At 45.8% G+C, this 20288-nt stretch overlaps 1 protein-coding gene across 1 annotated transcript in view; it reads right to left on the minus strand.

The window, feature by feature from the left end:
• The window catches only part of LY75 (lymphocyte antigen 75), an 86505-nt gene that overhangs the window by 44669 nt on the left and 21548 nt on the right, over nucleotides 1-20288 (minus strand). The window contains exons 4-11 of the mRNA XM_069733023.1: nucleotides 17846-18010; nucleotides 12635-12745; nucleotides 11388-11531; nucleotides 11087-11272; nucleotides 3443-3597; nucleotides 2067-2177; nucleotides 1019-1107; nucleotides 732-898 (exon numbers count right to left, since the gene is read on the minus strand). Coding sequence (XP_069589124.1) covers nucleotides 732-898; nucleotides 1019-1107; nucleotides 2067-2177; nucleotides 3443-3597; nucleotides 11087-11272; nucleotides 11388-11531; nucleotides 12635-12745; nucleotides 17846-18010 — 1128 coding nt within the window. The remainder of the gene's footprint in view (nucleotides 1-731; nucleotides 899-1018; nucleotides 1108-2066; nucleotides 2178-3442; nucleotides 3598-11086; nucleotides 11273-11387; nucleotides 11532-12634; nucleotides 12746-17845; nucleotides 18011-20288) is intronic.

The raw sequence follows: 20288 nt of genomic DNA on the forward strand, positions 1-20288 counted from the left end.
GCAGCCCTGTCTCTCTGCGCCCCTCATTAGACTTCAGTAGACGGCGGTCACTTTTTTTCCCCCTCACTTTGCTGACAGTCAATTTTTGCAATTTTTCCACAGAGGATGAGGAATTAAGAAACAAAGAGTGGGATAAAGTGGCTAAAAAGTGGAGGAAATAAAAAAAAAAGAAAAATTCCTCTGAAAAGATTTATTACAAAGTTTCTTATATTTGCTCTATGAGGACACTAAACCGTGATTAAAATGAAAATTGTTATTAAAGGAAATGGACCTAAGCAGGTCCAATAAATAAAAAATTACATTCTTTAAATGTCAGCATTTATTGGGTAAAAATCATTATTACCGTAAGTTACTAGGTTTAACCACAGAATTTATATAGTTTGGCCCCAAACAGATGTATGACAGGATATAGAATATTCAGAATCTGTGAGCGTCCGCATGTCTTTCTTCTCCTGAATAATCTTCTAAGTTGATTTATCACTAAATCAAAGTTCAAGTTTCAACTGGCCATAAAACAGCTTAGAAGAAAATTTACAATGTAGGTAGTCAGAAGAAGCTCACTGACAGAGTCAGAGTCAACTCATTCTGCAGTCTACGTACTGTGAGGTTCTAGGAGCTTAAGAGTTCATTTTTTGCAATATGGTTTATGTATAAAATAAACTGCAAAAAAAACGTCCCAAAAGGTGTCTCTAAATATCTGTAAGCATACATAAGAAGAAACATGGGATTACCTGGTTGGCGGGTGTTCCAGTTAGAATAGGTGGGGTCTTTTGTTCCACTCGCGGTCTCCCAGTAGTAATCTCCAGTATTTTTCACATCTCGCAAACCAGTCCAGAAATATTTCCCTTCAATATTATTCTGCTTTATTATTAAGGAGTTCAAGAATTCCTGCTCAAACCTGAAGGAAAAAAAAAAACCAAACAAACAAAAAAAAAAAAGTTGAAGATAAAGCATTAGGATTAAAAACAAAAACCTCAACTTTGTTAAGCATTAAAAACAAACAAACAAAAATTATTACTTGTTCATAACTGTGAGGTTGCATTGTGCTTCAAATGACACCTCTGTTGTGTTGAGGAGGTAGCAGTATTCTCCATGTTTTCTCCAGTTCTACAAAAGGAAAAATAAATAAAATTCATGTTACTTTGGGTCTGGAAGGATGACACCTTACCCACTCAATTTCCCACCGCAAGTCCTCTCTGCGATTCTCATTGGCTGATGACTACAAAGATCCACTAACCTCTAAACATTAAACAAACATATACAAAAAAAATAATAATAAAATGCCCAGTTTTGTCAATAATATAAAAAAAATATATCAATCATAATACAAGTTTTGCAAAAGCTCAAAAAAAAAATTGTATCAATCAAAATACAGCTTACATGTTAACACAGCCACCAGTCAAAAATGGAAGCAGAGTTCTGATTGGTTAATATGGGCAAAAATTTTTTCTCTTTTACACAGTACTGATAAAGGAGGCGCAATAAATATGTTTATTTTGCACTGCTATTTTGAGGTTTAATATCCGATAATACAGAACGGGTCATGTCACGACGTCAGATAGTAATTTATTGTACGCTTTTGTTCTAATATAAGAGCCACGTGAGTTAGCGGAGGATGAAATCTCGTGACCGTGGATATTTCTTAAGAACATGGTCAAAGGCTAAGCTTTCCTAGCAGGGAGGAGGGGGATGCTGCTGCAGATTTTCTAAGTGTTTTAAGTTACAGTGTGATGGGTGGAGGAGCGGCAGGAAGACATCTGTTAAGCATAGAACGCTGTCCATTTCACGGCATGATCACCTGCATATATTTATTCTATTCGTGCCTAAAAATTCATATTTTTGTGCTTTCGTATTTTCAATCACTGCTGTTAGAAACAGGTGCTGGCTGTACATCACTGCTGGCACCTGCTCTGTGCTGATTCCGCTTCATGATGGAAATACAGTATATGGCATGAGGCACAAAAAGGTTAAAAAGACATCAGCCACCTAAAAGCAGCTAGTTTGTACTGTTTAAAGTGAATTTATTTTGGCCAAGGAGCGAATAGTAAGATGGCGAAGCGATTTACCTTATCTGGAGGACATCCTGAGTCGGAGCTGGTGGCATTCTTTACTATACCAGGTTTCCTGCATATGGACTTCAATGGCTCTGAACAGTTTCTCACTTGCCAGCGACCAGTCTGTTAGAGACAAGGTTAGAAAACACTTACAATAAAATATACATATTTTTTTATTTTTATGGTGATTCTCATTTTAGCCAATGGTGAAACTTTGAGATTCGCTTGTGCTCCTTTCCCTCTACATTGGAGAGCACGCCTAAAATGGGAGCTGCAGACTGCTGCCTGTACCGGCCCTACCTGAGGCGTCTCAACCTAATGCCCCCAGAGGGGGATTAGGGAGGGTGCTGCTGTCACCATCAGGGGGCTTCTTCCTCGCCTTGACCTCAACCCAGAAACCAATAGGAATTGGGGAAGGACGGGGGGGTCTCGACTTCGAACCAGCACCCGAGGCACTGGGGAAGGAGCGACATGGGGAATAGCCATCTCGACTTCAACTGGGCACCCCATAATAGGGGGCCGAGGAAGGAGCCATGCCGGGAGTCTCGCAGGAGACCCACTTTTCTTCATCTGTAATCCCATTGGAAAAAAACGGAGTAAAAAAAAATTTTTGGTGTGCAAAAACTGGAGAAGGCGGACACCGTCCAGGGGTGTATACTGCAGAGGAGGAGCCACGGTCAATCTTTTTCATTTTATGCATAGTGTCGCCTCCTAGTGGACAGAAGCATAACACCCATGGTCCTGTGTCCCCCAATGAGGCGACAGAGTAAAGACAGACTCCATCCAAAAGGAGCACAAAGGGAGTCCAATGGAGCATACATTGTACTCCCTAAACTCAACTGCTCCAGCCTTAAAAATGGGATTTAGATGGAAAAGACCCCAAGACGAACCCCCAAAAAGTTATTTAATACTAATGATGGGTGAACATGTTCGAATAAGGTGTTAACCGAGTGACTTTGGCGTGCTCAAATAATATGTTGGAGTCCTCACGGCTGCATATCTCATGGCTGTTCGACAGCTGCAACAGGTGCGGGGATCGTCTAACAAAAAGGCAATCCCTTCTCAAGTGTTGCGGCTGTTGAACAGCCGTGAAACATGCAGGTGCGGCGACTTGAGCATGTTTTTTCTGAGCTCGCCGAAAATACTCGATTAGGACACGAGTTTGCTCGGATAACACCTTATCCAAGCATGTTCGCTTACCATTACTTACAACATATTCATGATTAAAGCAGCAATAATTGTAAAAATGAGCAAAACGCACTGTGCCGTAAAGAGTAAAAATGAGCAAAACGCACTGTGCCGTAAAGAGTAAAAATGAGCAAAACGCACTGTGCCGTAAAGAGAAGCTTCTGTAGTAGCATTGCAACACAAGTATAAAAGATACATACCTGTCCAGAAAAGGACACACAGTTCGGAGTCATATTGAAGGGCGGTAATGGCTCTTTTAGATCCCAGTATGTAAATTGTGCTTCCGTTCCATCAGACCACTTGAATAAGCTGGGGAATGACTGGCTTTGAAATCCCGACCAAATATTTTCATTTTCTATAAAATTAATAAATAGCAAAAACAACAGAAGTGAAGTGTGGTAGAAAAAACAGGATTTTTGGTTGCTTACCGTAAAATCTGTTTCTCGGAGCCTTCATTGGGGGACACAGGAACCATGGGTGTATGCTGCTGCCACTAGGAGGCTGACACTATGCAAATATAAAAAAAGTTGGCTCCTCCTGTGCAGTGTACACCCCACCGACAGGAAGAAAGATCTTCAGTTAGTGAGAAAGCAGTAGGAGAAGCAACGTGTAAAAGAGAAAGAATAATAATATAATAATAATAAACTTTATATAGCGCCAACAAAATCCACGGCGCTTCACAGATTAACAGATTCAAACACCCAAAGAGTGTTCAAAGAACTCAAACGTATACAGTAAACAGAGCTGTTCAACTTGGGAGGGTGCTGTGTCCCCCAATGAAGGCTCCGAGAAACAGATTTTACGGTAAGCAACCAAAAATCCTGTTTTCTCTATCGCCTTTCATTGGGGGACACAGGAACCATGGGACGTCCCAAAGCAGTCCCTGGGGTGGGAAAAACAGACTTCCATCAGGTGAGAGGACTCACCACTGCCGCCTGCAGGATCCTTCTGCCCAGGCTGGAGTCCGCCGTAGTTCGGCGAAACGTGTGGATGGAAGACCAGGTTGCCGCTTTGCAAAGCCGTCGGCGAAAGCCCTGTGACGTACCGCACTGGAAGCGCCGACTGCCTGGGTGCTTGACCTGGTAAGCTTCCAAAATTGCCGTTCTGATCGAGCGAGCAATCGTCGCCTTGGAAGCCGGCAGGACTCTACGCACGCCATCAGGGATGGCGAAAAGAGAATCCATCTTTCGGAAAGCGGCCGTGCTAGCCAGGGAGATCCTCACTGCCCTGACGAGGTCCAGCCTGTTCAACGATCGCTCCAGAGGATGAGTCGGAGCTGGACAAGAGGAAGGTAGAACGATGTCCTCGTTGAGGTGGAAAGATGAAAACCACCTCGAGAAAGGAAGGAAGGAAGGAAGGCGGAGGCCTGGGACCACCTTATCCTGGTGGAAAATCAAGAAAGGAGGTCGGCAGGAAATGGCCGTCAACTCAAAAACGCGGCGGATCGAAGAGATGGACCTGAGAAAAGCCACCTTCCGAGATAGAACTGACAGAGAAAACTCCCTGAGAAGCTCAAAAGGGGGAACCCCTAAGAACAACCAACACAACCTTTAAATCCCATGAATCCACAGAGGCCCTGTACGGAGGGACAGCGTGGACTACTCCTTGAAGGAAGGTCTTAACCTGTGGCTGAGAAGATAAAGTCTTCTTAAAGGGAAGAAGAGCGCAGGAACCTGGCCCTTTAGGGAACTGAGAGCGAAGCCCGAATCCAGTCCTGCCCAAAGGAAAACCAAATGGAAGGCAGGGAAAAAGGACATAAGTGAAAAGCGGTTGGACTCGCATCAACGAAAGTAAGCCTTCCAGGTACGATAGTAGATCCTGGAAGAAGACGAAGGCTTCCTAGCCTGGATTATAGTGTGACTCATCCGGGCCGAAAGGCCGGACGCTCTTAAAACTGTGGAGTGCACAGCCACGCCGTTAAACTGAGCGACCGATATTTCGGGTGGCAGATCGGACCCTGAGACAGCAGATCGGGTCTGTTTGGAAGGCACCAGGGGTGTCCGCGAGAAGAGTGACGATGCCTGCAAACCAAGACCTCCTGGGCCAATCCGGGATGATCAGAATGACCGGCACCCATCCCGCCTTGATCTTTTACGACAGTTTGGAAAGCAAGGGAAGGTGTGGGAATCAATAGGGGAGCAGGAACTGCGACCAAGGAATGGCCAAAATGTCAACACCACTGCGAGAGAATCGCGGGACCTTGGGACGACCCGATGGACCTTTCTGTTCAATCGGGACGCTGTGAGGACCACCTCTGGAGTCCCCCAACGAAGAGCAATCCGATAAGAGACCTTCTGAAGTAAGGACCATTCCCCTGCCGCGAGGCCCGAGGAAGACGGCGGCCAAAATGTCCACGCCAGGGACCTGCACTGAGGATCTCACCAGGACCGTTGCCTCTGTCTAAAAGAGGATCCTGGAATCTCGGCCAAGGCCAGAGAACTCCGCGTCCACCCCTGGTGGTTGACATATGCCACTGCTGTGTCATTGTCTGGATTCGAATTGGCAGGCTGCTGAGAATCCTTACCCAGTGAAGGAAAGATAGAAAGAAGATCCGGAACTCGAGGACATTGACTGGCAGAGAGGACTCCTGTGCCGACCAACCACGATGAAAAGAACAGGTGACAAAGCCCCACGCCTCCGCCGAGAAGGCTGGAGACCGTCGTCACCACCTGCCAGGAAACTGGAAGGAAGGATATGCTGTGAGGTATGTGCTCTGGGATAAGAGCAGGGACCTCGGCCACCAGTGGAGGAACCGTTTGATCCCGGTAGAAAGACGGATCGGACGATGCAGGGAGAAGACAGACCTGTCCTCCTGTGATAGAATAGCCTGCTGAAGAAGTCTTGAATGAAACGGGCGAAGGGAAAAATTGCTTCCGATGTTGCAACCAACCTCCTTAGGACCTTTATGGTCCATCAGCAAGGAGGGGAGCCGAGAACCCTGGAGCAACAAGACGGAACTTCTTCCTGTTGACGAGCCGCCGCAACGGCTAGACTGTCGGGGAAGAGGGATAGACTTTCGGGAGCCTGAAACCGAAATTCCTGAGCCTCCATGGAAGTGATTACTGAACGAGGGAATATCAACCTGAAGAGTCTCAGACTAAACTTCCTGTTCAGCAATTTCAGATCCGGACTGGGACGAACCTTGTCGTCCTCTTTCAGTACAAATAGGTTCGAAGAGAAGCCTGTGAACCGTTGAACCGTTCCTGTTCAGGGACGGGAATGTTACCCCGGATTTAAGGAGGGAAACAATGGCTGTAAAGAAACCCAGGACTAGAACGGGTTCTCTTGGAGGTTGGGATTAGAGAAAACGATCCCAGGACCGTGAAATTAATCTATTTTGTCTCCAGAGGATACAAGTTCCCTGGCCCATGCGTTCTCTGTTGAGGAGACAAAGACGTCCCTGGGGAACAGGAGAACGGCTGCCCAGCCTAGGAAACGGGCTGGGGCCTAGTCGTGGGTCCTGCCTAGGTGGAATTTCCAGTCCTGGACCTGGAGAATCCACCTTAGGAGTAGCGGGAACGCCAGGAAGGAGTGAGTCGAAGACTACCTTCTTCTCTTAACGTGCCTGTGGCCTCTGCTGTTGCGAAAAAAGGGGTCAAATGCCGCGAAAACGACGAAAAAGAGGGCCGAAAGGACCGAAGTTGCCGCCTAAGGAGAGAACTGGTGCCACCAGTGGCATCCTTGATAATTTAGTCCAGCTTGGAACCGAAAAGACGTGATCCTTGAAAAAGGCAGGCTCGTAAGGGACTTCTGTTTGGCTCAAGGGTCATCAAGAGCGAGTAATCTGGGTGGCAACTTTCGCCAGCAAGTCTGGTGGAGCTCCAGCCTGAATGCCCCAACGGAGTTGTTTAGCCCCTTCGGATAGACTTCGAAACCCAAATGGAAGCGAAAGCCGGGCAGAGGGATGATGCGGCAGCTGCGAAAACCGAATTCGCGAAGGATTCCATGATCTTATTGATGGAATCTGTCAGATTCGCCCCACCGGACAGCGTGAGGACTGTGTTGGTGGCAAGTCTAGCAGTCGGCGGATCCACAGAGGGAGAGGTCGTTCTCTATCGCCTCTCGTTCCGGTTGGCGATGAGATCCGGAGGAAGGAAATATAAGACTCCAAGACGCTCGCCTCTTTGAGAATGTCTGGTCGAATTCTCTCTTTCTCTGGCCAGAAGCTCCTCGAGTCAGGATGAGGAGCGAATCCCTTGGGAGGTAGTTTAGACCGTCTAAACGAAACCGCCTGATCTGCAGGTTCCGTAGAGGAATCCTTGATGCCACAGGTCAGATTGGACGCTCCAATGAAGCTTTGGACCATATCCCTCATGCTATGATTTGGTTCAACTTCGGCCCCAAATTATCCTCCGAGGCCTCGCCTGACTCCGGGAAGGGGATCAGGGGGAAGTCGACCACAGAGAAGGACCGTGAGGCGAGATGGACCGAGAAGAGAACTCAGACCGGCGTTCCCGTCTGGATCTTTCGCGGCCTGCATGGAAGACTCGGACGGAGCTTCTAGCGACCCGCTGGCTACTACGGAAGTCCGCAGGGGCAACTAATCGAGCACGGACACAAGGGTCTGGGACACCCGTGTGAGATTCGCTACTGAAAGAGACAGAGGGGAGGCCCAGCCTGGGGAGGGAATTTCACTCTGAGGCGGAGCAGCAGGGGAGTCTTAGGCGGTGAACATAATGTGGGTTGCTGCGGGCCTGCCTGAGGGAAGCTTGGGGTTACAAGACGAACCCTGAAAGTGTTTCAGTAAGGCACAGGACAAAGTAGGAGGCCGGGAGAGACCACCTTTAAAATTAGCCCGAAGGGGCCCCTGAGGGAAATGTCTGGAGAGTAGGGGACGGGGGGTGGTCTGGCAGGGGATTAAGTAAAAATGCGGTGTAGAGGTACTCACGGCAGACGCTGCGGTTTCCGGATGGAAGGCTGCACGGCTTGGAAGATGCTCCTCAGGAACGATAGCCCCTAGGAGAACAGGCAGACATCTGATGGACTCTCTTGTCCGATGTAGCTTGCCTGCAGGCCAGTGGGAGATGTGAGGACGCCAGAAAATTGCGCTCTTAAGATGGGCAAAGAGAAACGTTCCTGGCTCAGAAATAAGTATCTGTGGCTGCCTGGGAGTGGTGGGCGGGCTTAACGCCAGGCCAGGAGCACCAAGATGGCGGCGGTGGGCGGAGCTTGCCGTGATAATCGGGCGGGAGAAAAGCCCGCCCGAGAGAGAGGAAGTGGGAGGGGACGCGGCGCCGGAAGTAGGCCCCGGAAGAAGCCGGGGCCTAAATTTGAGGCCGGTGGCCGCCAGGAAGGGCCGCGGCGGCGGGAAAAACGGCGCGGTTGCCTGCAAGGCTGCCGCGCCGCGGCAAAAGGGCACGGTGTGGCCGGAGGAGGAAGCCGGAAGTAGGCCCCGGGAGAAGCCGGGGCCTAAATTTGAGGCTGGAGGCCACCTGGAAGGGCCGCGGCGGCGGGTAAAGTGCCGACGTCAGGAAAAGCGGCGCGGTTGCCTGCAAGGCCGCCGCGCTGAGGCAAAAGGGCACAGTGAGGCCGGGAGAGGAAGCGGCGCGGTGCCAGCAAAGCCGCTGCGCCAGAAGAAACTGTGCCGCCGTAGAAAGCGGCGCGGCTGCCAGCGAGCAGAAAAGTGCGGCCGTAAGAGGGAATCGGCGCGGCTACCTAAGGCCACCGCGCCGGGGCAGAAACAGTGCGGCCGCAGGTCACACGACCGCCGCACCAGGCCAGAGCACAATGCGGCCGGGGGAAAAAGGGCAACGCGGCCGCCTGTAAGGCCAATAACAGCGCAGCCGCCATAGCGCGGCTGCCACGCGAAAGGGGCGAAGACCCCCGCCCCATGTGAAAGTGAAGGCAGCCTGGAAAAATATCCCAAGGGACCCCCAAATGACTGCCCTGGGACTGAGGAAGGACTCAGAGGTACTTTGGAATACTTACCTAAAACATCCCACGCTGTCCTTACTAACCTCATTCTGGGGAAAATTTCAGACGTCCAGGGAGCTGATGGACGTCCTCGTCTCCTCCAAACCGACAGGCTCTGGTGGGCGAGTGGGTGGGGGACGGATGCAGGACCGGACTTCTGAGCACGCTTGTGTGCTAGGATCTTGGTCCTGGTGAGGGATCTATGAGGATACGGGGTGGCAGTACACGCCGTACTCATAGTCCGTATTGTGGGACTACAGGTGTGACTGCTCACCCTGTATCCCTTCTGGAAAACCTGAAAAGGAACGACGCACATTGAGGTAGATAAGGGTCTAATGAAAGACCCGTGTCCACCTCCTACTGACACTAAGCTAAACTGAAGATCTTTCTTCCTGTCGGTGGGGTGTACACTGCACAGGAGGAGCCAACTTTTTTTATATTTGCATAGTGTCAGCCTCCTAGTGGCAGCAGCATACACCCATGGTTCCTGTGTCCTCCAATGAAAGGCGATAGAGAAAAAAAAAAGAATCAAAGACCTTGAACGTAGTGAGCTGCGCAAAGTAATTCTTCTGGCTACAATTAGTACTTTCCATGTTGCTCTTTAAAATCTATGGTTAAATTTACATAAAAAAAATGTGCACCAAGTTCCAGGCTGCAGACCCCTTAGTATACACTTCATAAGAGGCTCATAGTTTTACACTTTCCTCATGTGTGGGGCACAGTATTACATGCTGGATGTAAGGTCTGTGGGTCTAGGATTCTGTTTTCGTCACTAGCTCTCATGTACTATCACTGCTTCATTCCTTAATCACTTCTCCCTTCTCTTATCCTTGTGTGATGTCTTCTAGCCATTTTGACAACAGGCAATGATGCTGAGGAGTGCGCAGCTTCCCCTTCCCTCCTTCTGCTCTCTACCCTCATGCACAGCTTGGGTACATCACCCAACAACACTCCAATCAGTCCAGTCCATCTCAACCTCCTTTAATGAATACTTTGGCCCCTCTCCATTGTCTGAACTGCCATGTACATCTCCGCTGGTCTATTTGCTGCTACCTCTAACACTGTGGTTAGGAACAGGAAAAGCATATAACCCACACAGCCACAGGCAGTGTACTATTGAATCTACATCGAAAGCAACAGGACTGCCAGCTATGTAAAGAGGTTACATATGTTGACACACTATGTAGCAGCAAAATGCTTAGAAACTTATAATAAAGTCTATCTAGAAAGCAAATACAAGTGTCCATAAACTTTGAAATCCACCCTCCATCTCTGTTTTAGTAGATTGTATTTGACATGAAAGGACATTGTTGGGGCATATTTTCTCATAACTGTTGTTGTACTGCTCCTCTGTTATTCATCCAGGACACATACGGCAAGATTGACAACTTAGTGTTATTATTCCTCTTGACAATAGGGAAAATATTCCTAAAAAGTCTTACACTGTCGAATTAAATAGTGGTTGCCTGTATGGAGACACATCCTACTGACCAGAAAAATTGCATCTCCCAGCTGTAAATTTATTTGTAAACTTCCAGGGGAATTTTTGGAATAATGTCACAACCCAGGGACTTTAGTATAGACGCTCCAATATTATAATCTCATTTGGAATAAATTTGGCAAAATAGAAACATCAGGATGGAGAAAAGATCTACTGTAGTTTAAAGCCAGAAACCAGTGAAGCATTCCTGGAAGCAAGGTTGGACTGGCCCACCAGAGAACTGGAGAATCTTCCGGTGGGCCCTAGCTTCTCCTTCAGGAAAGTTCATAGGGCAAAACATTGAAGTTGCTATGGTTCTCTCCAGTGGTGGAGAAAGTTGGGCCCTCAGAATCAAATCCTCTGGTGGGCCCAATGTCCTTCCGTCGGAAACTGCCTGGAAGACTACGACATGCAAGTTATACAAAATAATACCCCCATTAATATTACATACCGTTCTGAAACTTCGTCACCACCAGTTCGATATCGGCCAGAGAATGAAGGCTGATTAAGCTTCCGTTCTCGTTTTTGCAGGACACATCAGCTTCCTCCCACGCGTTGGGCTCTTGTGTCATGTAGCAAAACCCGTTGTATGCCGTCCAGTTTGCGGGACACTCCGTTTCCGAGTAATGCCAATAATCTGCCAACGGACCAGAACACCAGGGAGGTAAGAATACAGAGCAAATCAATTAAGATTTTTCTCTTACACTATTTTTCTTTTCCATAAAAGTTGTCATTTTGACCAAGTCTCTTACCCACAGGATCAGATTTGGTCTCATTTACTGCTTTCTTACAAACATACGGCAAGACGGCATCGCATGGAAAGAACTCAAATCGTCCAGAATTCACGTTCAGTTTTCCACAACTTGAACCATCTATAAGTGAAAATGCAGAGATGCCTAGAAAAATAAAAATAGCAAGGGTTAATAATGTATTTCTTGGAAGCAGATATGTATCAGACGCCAAACTATCAAGTAGCGGCAGACAAGAAGCAGGAATCTCCAGTTACGGGAAAAGACTCAGCACAGGTTCTTTCAATACTATTGCTATTGGATTCATACTATTATACTATTAAAATAATAATAAAAAAATATATATAAGGTATATAAAATAAAAAAAATGTAAAACGAATGTGATTTTTTCAAGGTTTGCGTGTTTATTAATTTCTTTGCGGCCCTTGTTGCCCACGTCTGGTATAACCTCATTCAGACGTGTGTGTTTTTTGCATATAAGAAAAAAAAAAAAAGACAGGCTATTTTTCATCAATGCACTAGAGCAAAAAGTTTCTCCTAAATGACGTATATCACTCTGGTGACACCCATGTGCTGTGCAGAGTTTTTTCGTAGGCTTATTGACTCGTAATGTGTGGCTTAAAAATGCCTTAAAAAAGCAACAAAAAAAAACAAACAAACAAAAAAACATCTAATGGGTCCCACAGAAAGAAGAGAAGGGAATTGGCCCAAGGATCAGGGAAAAAGTGTGGAGGAGAAAGAACTAACATCCAAATGTTATCCTAAGAGGGAATGCCTAGCACAAAAGTCACTGGATGACTTTATTCTTCGCCGTGCGTTCCCTTTTTTCTATGTATATAACTGGATTTATAGTTTGGTCTGGTTTAGTAAAATATCAATATGAAGAAAAATGTCAATTTAACTTTGTCATGGCTTTTACTAAGCCTGTGCACATGTTTCCATTTTACATTTCCAGGGCAAATAATAGAGAAACAACAGAAGTGGAATGATGCAAACAGCTGTCAGGTTCTTTCTTTTTTTGCTTTAACCCTGCTGTTCTGTTCGGTCTGGGGAGACCCACTCTGAACTTCGGTATCCCCCGGGGCGCTCAAGATGCGGCTCCGAAACCCGTGGCCGACCGACCCAAATGAGGATGGGCCGGTCGGCCACGGGCTCCAGAGCCGCATCCCGAACACCCCAAAGAACACCGAAGCTCAAAGTCGGTCATTTTTGACCAACAGAACAGCAGGGTTAAAGTACAGTTCCTGTACCTTCATCCCAGTTGATAAAATTCAAGGGGCTATGGTCTGACCACTGCCAACCCCCACTTGCCGCCAAATGATTAAGGCCAATCCATATGGAATCTGGAAGATCTTCAGTTTCTGCAAAAAAAAAAAAATTATTTATTTATACACACACAAGCTTTTTATTTGCATGGAATTTGTTATGGAGTGCAGCACACTTTTTTATGTTTGCTTTTTTATGTGGCATGCGTTGATGGCTCGCATGCTGTGGACCGGCTCCTATACCTGACAATTGCTGCTTCATTTTGTTTTTTTATTTAATTGATCTATAAACACACAAACATGCGCACAATAACAAAAAAAAAAAAAACAGATCCACGGTACAGTCTTGTGCGCACGCTGTGTGCCGCCTGGCGGATTATGTTTTCCCCCTTCCTTTGCGGGATGACAACCGGAAAGTTTTCCCGCATGCCCGGTTTGCTCCCAAACTGCAAAAACATGCTAATTACTGATCAGTTGGTGACGGCGCGTACACAGGGTTATGAAATATGTTGGTGCATTATAAGCAGGAAATAACATTGCCATCTCCTCCAGAGCAGAACTCTTGCTAGATTCCTTTCTTTGGACATAAATAACTAATAGGACATATTGTAATGTTGCCCCTATATAGATCAGCATATTTTAAAATGTTATTAAAGTACAATAACAAACAACAAAGAAAAGCAAAGTTGAAAAGGATGGCATCATAAGGTTTCCACTCACATATAGTGCGCGGAGGGGATTCCCATGAATGTGACTCACAGGGGAATTTTTTTTAAATTGCAAATTGCACTCCTGAATAAAAGTGTGACGATACACATAGGAATTTCTACCTGTTTCTTTTTCAGTTTCTGTCATGGAGTCCCTACTTCTCTTCATAGAAATGATGGCAGCATACAAGACTACATTTCTGTTCCAAACAGCCCCTTAAAGGGATCCTGTCACCATGAAAATGCAGTCTAATCTGCAGGCACCTTGTTACAGAGCAGGGAGAGCCGAGTAGATTGGCATATAGTTTTGTGAGAACATATTCGGTATAACCTGTGGTTTAGTCATTTGACTCTTGCTCTTTCTGGGATTTTTGGTCCAGTTAGACGACTGAAAACAAAGAAAGCCGTCAGTCACCGATCGGACCGCCCACTGGACCAGAAATCCCACAAAAAGCAGTGGATTAAATGATGAAAACACAGGGTATACTGAATGTTTTCTCATAAAAATATATATAAATCTGCTCAGCTCCCACTGCTGACCTGATGCCTGCTCACTGGACTGCCTTTAAAGACACGGCCATTTTTTATTTTTGCTTTAATTATTTTCTCTGCCTCTCCAAAGAAACGTAACTTTTTTTTGTCTACATAGCTGTATGAGGGATTTTTTTTTTCAAATGGGATGAGTTGTAGTTTTGAATGACACTAGTCATTTTCACCGTATAATGAATGTACTGGAAAACAAGAAAAAAAATCCAAACTGTGTGTGTGTGGGGGGGGGGGGATGGTGAAAAATAAACAAACACAATTCACTTCAATCCATCTGAACTGTGCTGTCAAACAACTTGTACACTGGCGTGGCAAAGATTTTGGAAGAAGTAGCCATCTTTCTGTAATCCTGAACAACCACTTTAAAGAGCAGTCCATATTGGGAATCTTTTCATTGCCATTATTTCTATTACTGGCCAGAGCTTCTTTTGAAATTATGATGGTTGCTATGGGAAACCGCCAACATGCTTGTTGACAGATAAACCATTACCAGCTTATCTGAGTTCCTATAACTTATCTAGTATTGGACTGAACATTTTTTATTATTACTTATAACAGTCTGTTAACAATGTACCCAAGACCTGGCCAGTCAGCAGGCCCCGAGACCTGGGCAGTCGGCAGGCCCCGAGACCTGGGCAGTCGGCAGGCCCCAACTCTGGCCAGTCGCCAGGCCCCGAGACCTGGCCAGTCGGCAAGGCCCCGACCCTGGCCAGTCGGCAAAGGCCCCGGCCCTGGCCAGTCGGCAAAGGCCCCGAGCCCTGGCCAGTCGGCAAAGGCCCCGAGCCCTGGCCAGTCGGCAAAGGCCCCGAGCCCTGGCCAGTCGGCAAAGGCCCCGAGCCCTGGCCAGTCGGCAAAGGCCCCGAGCCCTGGCCAGTCGGCAAGGCCCCGAGCCCTGGCCAGTCGGCAAGGCCCCGAGCCCTGGCCAGTCGGCAAGGCCTCGAGCCCTGGCCAGTCGGCAAGGCCCCGAGCCCTGGCCAGTCGGCAAGGCCCCGAGCCCTGGCCACTACACGGTTGACAGAGCTGTGCTATTCAGATTGTAGCTGCTAAACTCCACACTGAGAACAGCTAATTGGTGAGGGTAGAGGATGTCGAATCCCCACTTATCTGAAAAGTAGTGGAGAAACTCTTTAAAATATACACATGGAGCTTTTCTTATAGCTCTATCCAGCCGTTACGCACCCCCTTCCTCCCCCAGTCACCTCAAGCTCTCCAACTATGACAACATTGAAGGGTCCAGGGGGATTCATCCTTAAAGCCTGTATCATGTGAGGTCGAAACATTGAACCATGTGAAGCTGGAACGTAGAAGTCTGGATTGGCCAAACCGAGCGCACCTCGTCAGTCCGATACCTGGACTTTGATTGAACTTTCGCAGAGACGAAGTTTCTGCTGCACAAATTGGAGCCTAAGGCTATGTGCACACGTTCAGGTTTTTTCGCGGTAAAAACGCTATAAAAACGCATACATTATGCATCCTATCGTTTAGAATGCATTCTGCATGTTTTGTGGACATGATGCGTTTTTGTCCGCGAAAAAAAACGTATCGCGGTAAAAAAAAAAAGCAGCATGTTCTTTAATTTTGCGGATTTTCCACGTTTTTCCCGCTATTCTATACATTTGGGGAAAAATGCATAAAAAACGCACCAAAAACGCGTGAAAAACATGGTAAAATCGTGGTAAAAACGCATGCGGATTTCTGGCAGAAATGTCCAGTTTTTGTCAGGAAAATTTCTGCAAGAAATCCTAACGTGTGCACATACCGTTATGAATGAGACCCGAGAATATGAGTCATAAGGAACAATAGTGAACATTCTGCTGTGTAAACAGGACTCTGCAGTTGCTTCTTACCAGATACAGGCAAATAGATCAACACCTCTGTGTGTTTCCTGTTCTGGAGACGGAGTTCACCACTTTATACCGCACTGTGCATCATGCGGACGGGGCCAGTAACCAGGTCGTGCCACTCAATAACTCATATTAAAAATACAGTATATCACGGGGGAGAAAGTAATCTCTGCAGCGTAGACTTCAAATTCAAGATTTAGGCAGCTAGAAGTATTTTCTCTCGTCTCAGTCCCAAAATAAGGCTAGAAATGTCCAAAGCAAATGGGATGTCCTACAACTAATAGGTATGACTGCTTTACGAGGAAAACAGCGCCACCCCTGACCAAAGGTTGTGTCTGGTATTGCAGTTCAGAGCAATTCACTTCTACAGAGCCAAAGAAAAAAAAAAATTACATTTCTCTAACAAATCAAAACAAAAAAAATAAAATTACAAAATATTTTTTAAACCCCCATCCCGACCAGACGACTTTCTGCTTTTGTGCTTTCGCTTATTTTCCTCCCTTTCCAAAAAGCTATAAAACTTTTTTCATTTTTCCATCAACATAGCCATATGAGGACTTTAAGGGACGAGTTTTAGTTTTAAATGGTACCATTCATTTTACCATTCTATGTACTGCAAAAGAAGGAAAAAAAATAATCCAATTGTGGTAAGACTGCGAGAAAAACAATGACGTAATTCCGGAATAGTTTTCTTGCTTTTGCAGTCTTCATTGTTTAGTAAAAATGAGTTGTGAACATGATTCTCCAGGTCAGTCTGATTACAGAAATTCCAAACTTGAATAAAAAAAAGTAAGTGCTAAAAAAAAATTTTTCTATAGAAAAAAAAAAAAGTTATTTCCAAGAGCTGCAATGATTTCATTTTTTCTGTCAATGGATCAGTGAAAGAGCTTGTTTTTTCAGCAACAAGCCAGCCTATTATATTGATAATATTTTGCAGTACATACGTTTTGATAGTTTCTTATTGATTTTTTTTTTTTCTTCACGAAATTGCGGCCTGTTCCAGTGCTTAAACTATACCTTATAAATGAGGACATATTAGAAGTTGCTTACGAGCCTCTCACACACACAATTGTGAAATTCTACATTAAATTGGCAAGCCCTTTAAAGGGAACCTGTCACCCCGTTTTTTCAGATTGAGCTATAAATACTGTTAAATAGGGCCTGCGCTGTGCGTTACTATAGTGTATGTAGTGTACCCCGATTCCCCACCTATGCTGCGAAATACATTACCAAAGTCGCCGTTTTCGCCTGTCAATCAGGCTGGTCAGGTCGGGTGGGCGTGGTGACATCGCTCTTTCCTTCCCCAGCTTTCCGTTGGTGGCGTAGTGGTGTGCGCATGTCCAAGTGCCGAATCCACTGTGCGCACGTGAAGAAACAGCGCGCGATCTGCGCTATTACCCCTGTCATCGGTGGGGGCGGCCATCTTCCTGGGGCAGCGCGTGCGCAGATGGAGTGCTCTGCTGCCCGGGGCTTCAGGAAAATGGCCACGGGATGCCGCGCGTGCACAGATGGAGATCGCGGCGGCCATTTTCCTGAAGTCGAGATGCAAACTCGGCTTTGGGAAAATGGCCGCCGCGATCTCCATCTGTGCACGCGCGGCATCCCGTGGCCATTTTCCTGAAGCCCCGTGCAGCAGAGCACTCCGTCTGCGCACGCGCGGCCCCAGGAAGATGGCCGCCCCCACCGATGACAGGGGTAATAGCGCAGATCGCGCGCTGTTTCTTCACGTGCGCGCAGTGAATTCGGCACTTGGACATGCGCACACCACTACGCCACCAACGGAAAGCTGGGGAAGAAAAGAGCGATGTCACCATGCCCACCTGACCTGACCAGCCTGATTGACAGGCGAAAACGGCGACTTTGGTAATGTATTTCGCAGCATAGGTGGGGAATCGGGGTACACTACATACACTATAGTAACGCACAGCGCAGGCCCTATTTAACAGTATTTATATCTCAATCTGAAAAAATGGGGTGACAGGTTCCCTTTAAAACATAAAATTCGTCCTGCGGCCACCACTAGAGGGAGCTATGCTGTAGTCAATAAAACAGTATACACATATTTTTATATATACACATCATCACATAACAGAACTCACCAATAATGTACTGTAGCTCTTCTGGACTGGATATGCTCAGTAATTCGGCACCTTGGCTTTGGCACGATATATACGCTTCCTTCCACTTGATGACAGAGTTTGCATTGAACTGGTAACATTGCTGGAGCGCCAAATTTGGGGTCCAAGAGCCATTACATCCACTCACTACAGGGGAACATTGCAACAAAGAAATAATTAATCAGCATATAATATACAACAATTTAATAACTTTCTTGTTACTTATTGCAGCAGCTGTTCCAGCCTATTGGGGCATATAAGATATTTTGGTCACCTATTGCTGCATTTTTATAGAATTTTAATATTTTTTCCCGATTTTTTAAAAACTTTTTAACTTTATTTCTGAACCCTGATATTGTCGGATTGCTTATATCAAACAGCCACAGGCTGGGATTCAAAGGAGAACCGTCATGGCAGGCACGGGGGTCTTCAGCAGAACTCCAGCTGTAATGACGTCGCAGAGGGGCCCAAAAGGCGCATGGAACGCTCACTTCCTGAGCTTGCATCAAAGATAGGGACCCAGTACATCACACATCAGGAAGGCTTTAAATAAAAATGTGCCGACATTTGTATCTTCCTACATGTCTGACACCTGGACCGCTACTAATACATAGGAATTTGGGCCCAAATCAAAAAGGATAAGCTATGTTTTAAAGGGAAAGTGTCATCACAAAAATGACCTTTTGTAAGAACTTTAGCAGCAATACTCTGACTCAAACCTTGTTTGTATAGAAGCATTATCTTAGCATGCTCTAATCTGGGCAAAGGTCAATTTGAAGTAAGGAGGAGAAGGTGAGCTGTGATATTACCTATTGTGAATAGTGGCTCCTGTGTTATCTACACTATATAGAGGTGTTATCAGTCATTGTACAGGAGGAGAAGGTGAGCTGTGACATCACCTATTGTGAATGGTGGATCCTGTGTTATCTACTGTATATAGAGGTGTTATCAGTCATTGTACAGGAGGAGGAGGTGAGCTGTGACATCACCTATTGTGAATGGTGGATCCTGTGTTATCTACACTATATAGAGGTGTTATCAGTCATTATACAGGAGGAGGAGGTGAGCTCTGACATCTATTGTGAATGGTGGATCCTGCGTTATCTACACTATATAGAGGTGTTATCAGTCATTGTACAGGAGGAGGAGGTGAGCTGTGACATCACCTATTGTGAATGGTGGATCCTGTGTTATCTACACTATATAGAGGTGTTATCAGTCATTGTACAGGAGGAGGAGGTGAGCTGTGACATCACCTATTGTGAATGGTGGATCCTGTGTTATCTACACTCTATAGAGGTGTTATCAGTCATTATACAGGAGGAGGAGGTGAGCTCTGACATCTCCTATTGTGAATGGTGGATCCTGCGTTATCTACACTATATAGAGGTGTTATCAGTCATTGTACAGGAGGAGGAGGTGAGCTGTGACATCACCTATTGTGAATGGTGGATCCTGTGTTATCTACACTATATAGAGGTGTTATCAGTCATTATACAGGAGGAGGAGGTGAGCTCTGACATCTCCTATTGTGAATGGTGGATCCTGCGTTATCTACACTATATAGAGGTGTTATCAGTCATTGTACAGGAGGAGGAGGTGAGCTGTGATATTACCTATTGTGAATGGTGGATCCTGTGTTATCTACGGTATATAGAGGCGTTATCCTTCATTGTACAGGAGGAGGAGGTGAGCTGTGATATTACCTATTGTGAATGGTGGATCCTGTGTTATCTACTGTATATAGAGGTGTTATCAGTCATTGTACAGGAGGAGGAGGTGAGCTGTGATATTACCTATTGTGAATGGTGGATCCTGTGTTATCTACTGTATATAGAGGTGTTACCAGTCATTGTACAGGAGGAGGAGGTGAGCTGTGATATTACCTATTGTGAATGGTGGATCCTGTGCTATCTACTGTATATAGAGGTGTTACCAGTCATTGTACAGGAGGAGGAGGTGAGCTGTGACATCACCTATCATAAATTATAGATTCTGTGTTTTCTACTGTATATAAATGTGATACCTGTCAGTGTACTCATGTCTGTGATGATAATTAGACTGCTGAAAAGTCTGCCACACATAACACAAAAGCCAATTGCAAGATTTCAGAGTTTTTTTGTGAATATAGATAGCTATAAGAAAAATGTAAAAAAATAAATAAATCAAAAAGTCCCATATGAGTCACGTAGTTTTACTTGACAGTTACACATTCAGAATATTTTCTGTTGACTTTTATTACAGACTTTTCTGATGAGATACTTTTTGGTCAAATCATAGTTTTATATATTTAGCATAAAAGTACGTGACTCATAGGGGACTTTCCAGCAGTTCTAACTGTGCGATGAATGCTAATGTTCAGCAATTAAAAAGGACCGTCACCTCCATCTCTATTTTCACCTATACACCAAAATAAGTAACAGAT

This window comes from Ranitomeya imitator, chromosome 7 (assembly GCF_032444005.1).
Source record: "Ranitomeya imitator isolate aRanImi1 chromosome 7, aRanImi1.pri, whole genome shotgun sequence".
NCBI lineage: Eukaryota > Metazoa > Chordata > Amphibia > Anura > Dendrobatidae > Ranitomeya > Ranitomeya imitator.